The sequence below is a fragment of the Rhagoletis pomonella genome, unplaced genomic scaffold, assembly GCF_013731165.1.
Source record: "Rhagoletis pomonella isolate Grant_MI unplaced genomic scaffold, Rhpom_1.0 Rhpom_scaffold_00013, whole genome shotgun sequence".
NCBI classification, from domain to species: domain Eukaryota; kingdom Metazoa; phylum Arthropoda; class Insecta; order Diptera; family Tephritidae; genus Rhagoletis; species Rhagoletis pomonella.
Genome location: NW_023458567.1, coordinates 20,545,510 through 20,551,437, shown reverse-complemented (window position 1 = coordinate 20,551,437; position 5,928 = coordinate 20,545,510). Strand labels below are relative to the sequence as shown.

Genomic DNA, 5,928 nt, shown 5'->3' with positions numbered 1-5,928 from the left:
AAATTTATTTTGGAGAATTCTTAACAAAACGGAAAAAATTTGCTTCTTAATCGAAGAATATGACGTCCTTTTGTATTTCTATCAGTTTTTATTTGAAATATTTATTACTTGCATCAATTATATTGAAAAATATTTTGCAAATCGCATCGTTTTCAAATCGTACAATGTTTTTGCAAAACCGCCCATCGATCAATTGCAAAACCGCCTATCTTACGGCACTCAGTTTTACAGGAGAGGGAGAAAACGGTTTTCCTTTGAAGGCATTGCCTTGAGAGGCAGTATTTTCTCTACTTATTATTTTACAAAATCTGTTGCTTTAATAACGATAATATGATTTGTATGCACGATTGAGAGAATACAAAGGTTGCGCCGATCTCGGACCGCTATTCCTCTCTTAACGAGTTTGACAGAATCGTTGTTTGCATGACGTCACACTTGTGCAACTTGTTTACGTTTTCCTCGCAACATTTTTTTCTTCTTCTTCCATTCTTGCTCACGTTTTGGCATTTCTCGCTCGCAATTGCACCAGTGTGACGTCACACAAAAGTTATTCTCAAAAATCCTCTCTGATCGGCGCAATCTTGTATTCTATCATTCTTGGATTTGTATGCATGAATCTCGATGCCTGGATTTCAGGGTTACCACATTTCATTTGTGCCACAATGGCAATTTAGGCAGTTTTGCAATTAGTCGATGCAAAAACATCGACGAAATGATTGTGTGAGTTTTGGCCACCTCTGCACTAAATTGACATTTTCTCTCACATGGCGACATCTGTACTTTAAATCTGAAACTGCGCTAGCAACACTGTGAGCACTGCATTGACGACTTGGGATATCAACCATATCAGCTGAAAATGGCTGAAAGCGAAATCCAATTGAACACGTCAGATAATTCGCCTGCTGTCATTTTGCTTGGATATAAAATCGTTTGTAGAAGTGGGCGAAAGTTCTGGGAATTTCCTTGTACAAATTGGCCTTTTCTCTCACAACATTTCAATAAATAAGCTTAACAAGGTAACTTCCTTGAAAGTGTAAAAAGAAATTATATTTTTTAGTGAAAGTTTGTCCATTGAAACTAACCTAACTTGTTTTATTATTTTATGCGGCGCTGACAAATATTTTTCAAATATTTTATTCTCTATCCATTTGGTAGGAATCATTTATCTGCTGCAAGTATATTACCGGCAACACGTCGACATGTTCGCCGACAAGACTCTCAACCAAAGTACCACGCTCCGACGGCGCGGGTATACCACGTCATTGACATATGCTCTATCCCTGCTCACCACCGCGTGCCTGCTGTTGTTTACTGGTAGCCACATACCAGGCGCAAATGCTGCTGCGGTAATGTCTGTCGATTTAGGTACAGAATGGATGAAAGTTGGTGTTGTATCACCTGGCGTACCTATGGAAATAGCGCTTAATCGGGAATCGAAACGTAAAACGCCGGTTATACTCGCTTTCCGCGATGGTTTGCGCACATTTGGCGAAGATGCCGTGACTGTGGGAATTCGAGAACCATCTGCCGCTTATGGATATTTACTCGATTTGTTGGGCAAAACTATTGATAACCCAATTGTGGATTTGTACAGGTTAGTAAACGAATAAACTGTAATTTGGGAAGCCCTATCTATTCCAATAATTTTAAAAAACAAAAATGATTTTTTGGATTCAGCGAAAAAGCGTTTCGCCATAAACGGTTTTATTTCTCTTTCAAATATTTTTATACAAAAAAATCTTGGTCAAAGGCAAACCTAAACGCTTAATTCATATCTCACGTGTACCATATACATACATACATTATCTGTGTTCGTATGGAATAATAGCTTATGGCGAAAGGCTGACTTTAGTATAATGCGGCGTTCGCAGCATATGATTGCAAATGACTCACTGGCCCCGAGCCGTTGAAGAACTTTGGCAAAAAACACGTGCAAAATTAGTTCCGACACTAGAAAGTCAATATGTATATTCTTATTAGGTCTCATCAAAAAATTCCTTGTCGTTTAAAGAATAAAGGGAATGCCGCATTATACTAAAGCCAACTTCCCGACATAAGCTTCTATTGCATATGAACACAGATATGTACCTACGTATTTATAACATAATTTTGTACTAAACAATACCGTCTTTTTAGGAAACGCTTTCCATATTACGAGATAATCGCTGATCCTGATCGCAATACAGTTGTTTTCAAGAAAAGTGATACAGAGCAGTTTTCCGTTGAAGAGCTTGTCGCGCAAATTCTCGTTAAGGCTAAGGAGTTTGCACAAGAATCCACATCCCAGCCAATTACTGAATGCGTTCTAACTGTTCCTGGTTACTTTGGGCAGGCTGAACGTGAGGCATTACTCACCGCTGCTGAATTGGCTAACCTTAAAGTTTTGCAGCTGATCAACGACTTTACGGCCGTTGCCCTTAACTATGGTGTATTCCATCGTGCAGAGATCAATGAGACGGCGCAATATTACATTTTCTTTGATATGGGTGCTTACAAGACGTCGGCTGCTGTAGTTAGTTATCAGCTTATGAAGGATAAAGTAACGAAAGAAACGAATCCTGTAGTCCAAGTACTCGGAGTTGGCTACGATCGCACGCTTGGTGGTCTAGAACTTCAACTACGCCTACGTGATTATCTAGCTGCAGAATTTAATGCCATGAAAAAAACCAAAACTGATGTGACAAAAAGTCCACGAGCGCTTGCGAAGTTATTCAAGGAGGCTGGACGCGTAAAGAATGTACTTTCGGCGAATAATGACCATTTTGCGCAAATTGAGAATTTGCTCGAAGATCATGATTTCAAAGTGCAAGTAACACGTGAAAAGCTGGAAGAACTCGGTGCGGACTTGTGGCCAAGGATTGTTAAGCCACTAGAGCAAGCGTTGGCCGCATCTGGTCTTTCATTGGACACCATCTCGCAGGTTATAATCTTTGGAGGCGGTACTCGCGTACCTAAGGTGCAAGAAATCCTAAAGCAAGCGATCAATCAAGAATTGGGTAAGAGTCTCAACGCTGATGAGGCAGCAACAATGGGCGCAGTTTACAAAGCAGCTGACTTGGCAACAGGTTTCAAGGTTAAAAAATTCATTGTAAAGGATGCTGTTGTTTTCCCAATTCAAGTTACATTTAAGCGTGATCCAGGTGATGGCAGCGCGGTTCGTCAAGTGAAGCGAGTCCTCTTTGGCCACATGAACTCTTACCCACAAAAGAAAGTGATCACTTTCAACAAACACACTGAAGACTTCGATTTCCATGTGCATTACGGGGATTTGAGTCACTTGTCTGCTGAAGAGATTTCATACATCGGTTCCTTAAATATTTCCCATGTGGAGCTGGAAAAAGTGAAGGAATTGATTGAGCAGAACCAGAATGAAGTGATTGAGTCTAAGGGTATCAAGGCTTACTTTACCTTGGACGATTCGGGCATCTTCCGCTGCGTTGGCGTAGAGTTTATATATGAGAAGCAAAAGGAGGATGAGGGTACACTTGCTAAGTTGGGTAACACAATAAGCAAACTGTTCTCTAAAGACGAAACTAAGGATGATCCCGAAAGTGAGGGCGAAAACGGCGACGCCGAAAAATTTGATTCCACAAAATCTGAAAGTGAAACGGCTGAGAAGAGGGAAGAAAAAGATACCAAGGCCACCAACAAAACTGAGGAAACTAAATCGGCCGATGAAAAAGTGAAGTTAGCTGCTAAAAATGATACTATCAAACTGGTAACCGTAAAAGAGCCGGTGCAGCATAAAATAACACAACTTTTTACACGCCCGCTGGCTGGAGAATCCTATGAAAAATCTGTGGAGAAGTTAACATCAATTAATGCTGTCGAATCTGATCGCAACCGCTTGGAGTCTGCTCTGAATGCACTCGAATCACATGTCGTTGAAATTCAACAAAAATTAGGCGAAGAAGAGTATGCGAAATGCGCCTCACCCGAGGAAAAGGAAAAGATTCTTGAACTGTGCTCTTCAATATCCGATTGGCTTTATGAAGATCATGAAAATCCTACACCCGAAATGTATGAGCAGCGCCTCAAGGATTTGAAAAAGTTAACAAACGTTTTCTTGGCACGCCATTGGGAACATGCTGAGCGTCCTGATGCGTTGAAGGCTTTCGATGGAATGATAGATGGTGCTACGAAATTCTTAAACAGCGCTAGAAATCTGACTAAAGCATCTAACCCAGAAAAAGACGTATTCACAGAAATCGAAATAGAAACGCTGAGCAAAGCAATTCGTGAGGCTAGCGATTGGAAGAAGAGTGAAAGTAAGGCACAGCAGCAACTTAAGCGGCACGATGAAGTGCGCCTAACCGTTAAAGATATCACCGACAAAATGTCGTTACTCGATCGAGAGGTTAAGTATATGGTGAACAAAATAAAGATATGGAAACCCAAAGTGAAGCCAACCAAAAAAACAAAGAAAGACACAAAAACCGAGGACGCTGCTGGATACAGTGAGGGTGGAAGCGGGTCTGGCGCCAATGTTGACGACCCAACAAAAGACGAGCAATCAGAAGCAGAAAATATTGTAAATGAGGGTGAAGAGCAAGTTATTGATGCACCTACTACTGAGGATAACAAAGAGGAAGCAACACCAAAGCCATCGCCAACGGAAGATCACACTCCGCGCTCCGAATTGTAAGACTGTGGCGTGTGAGCAGTATGTGATAGTTGATAAAATACAGACCGTTTACAGGTCTTCTAGTGCTAAGCTAATGACTGCATTAACCGCATAAACTTTGTAGGGTAACGGCTACCCAACTTGCTGATTTCAAAAATAGAATGCATGCATTTTCCATTCCACCATAAACACACTCCTTTAAAATGCCAATATTACTATATCTACATATACAACAGGGCAAACGTATTTCTAATAACTATCCATTTTTGGTTATCTATGCATTCATTAGTCCTCAGCATTTTATATGCAATAAGAGTCTTATGTACTATAAATAAATTTTTTAAATAAAAATTTTAGTTGATTTTTTTATATTTCTCAAACCCTATGTAATACGTATCTAATTTATTACGAAGATTTTTTTCTAAACAAGAAGATAAGTAAATCAGCAATTGTCTGACAACGTTGAGTATGTACGAATATTTTAGCAAACAACTGTAATTTGGATTATAAGAAATATAGCAAAAAATAATTGAATGTACGTACAAAAACTTAAAACTGCTATTTGAATTTGTTGGTTTTGGCTACTACTTACAACGAAATGAGGATTTGATAAAAAATGAGACCAAATTATATTTTAACTCCCCTGAAGATACAAACAAAAATTTGCTTTATAGAACAAGTTTTTAATGGGTACCAACTGTTTTTCTTGGAAAATATTGAACTGGCAATCGAAACCACTTTGAATTTAACCCATAAACCAATTATACAGGGCTCGAATGGTAACATCCGTTCACGGATCGAAAACGATAATGAGCACGTTCACGTATGTCATAATCCGAAAACGTTGTTTTTACGAGACGAGTAATACGATATCGTATGGGACGATTCGAGCCCTGATCTGACCGGTTGACAAGCAGCCATTTGCAATTGAATTTGAGAAAAAAGTATGTGACGTTTGTAATTTGAAGATATCTGTTTCTGTTTTATTGATTACTAGAGCTCGGATATTTATGCAAGTGATTATTTTTGTTTAACATCACAGAAAGTCCGGACCTGGGTAGAAACTCATTATAGGAGGAAGTGAGTTAATTTGGAGCTATTATGTTTTGCATATTTTCACATATTTTGCATATTTGCATATTTTTGTATATATTTTTCATATGTTTGTATATATTTTGCATATTTTTGTATGTATTTTGCATATTTTTAACCGACTTCCAAAAAAGGAGGAGGTTATCAGTTGGTCGGTATATTTTTTTTTTTATTTATTTTTTTATGTATGTTACCGCATAACTTTGGACCAC

General features: G+C 38.9%; 1 protein-coding gene across 2 annotated transcripts; it reads left to right on the top strand.

Moving 5' to 3' along the window:
- Window positions 1-895: 895 nt before the first annotated feature.
- On the top strand, window positions 896-5,009 carry LOC118748957 (hypoxia up-regulated protein 1). 2 transcript variants are annotated; one of them, XM_036483719.1, is made up of 3 exons: window positions 896-1,016; window positions 1,156-1,594; window positions 2,137-5,009. In XM_036483719.1, the coding sequence occupies exons 2-3, from the start codon at window positions 1,200-1,202 to the stop codon at window positions 4,643-4,645; spliced, it is 2,904 nt and encodes a 967-aa protein (XP_036339612.1). In that variant the 5' UTR covers window positions 896-1,016; window positions 1,156-1,199; the 3' UTR covers window positions 4,646-5,009. The 2 variants fall into 2 exon arrangements, with proteins under 2 accessions (XP_036339612.1, XP_036339613.1); XM_036483720.1 differs by having other exon boundaries at window positions 1,129-1,594.
- The last annotated feature ends 919 nt before the right edge of the window (window positions 5,010-5,928 follow it).

Coding starts and splice junctions, on each gene's coding strand:
- LOC118748957 (XM_036483719.1), top strand. CDS start 1,200: ATGTTCGCCGACAAGACTCTCAACCAAAGTACCACGCTCCGACGGCGC. Junction 1,595..2,136: donor CCAATTGTGGATTTGTACAG/GTTAGTAAACGA, acceptor CCGTCTTTTTAG/GAAACGCTTTCCATATTACG.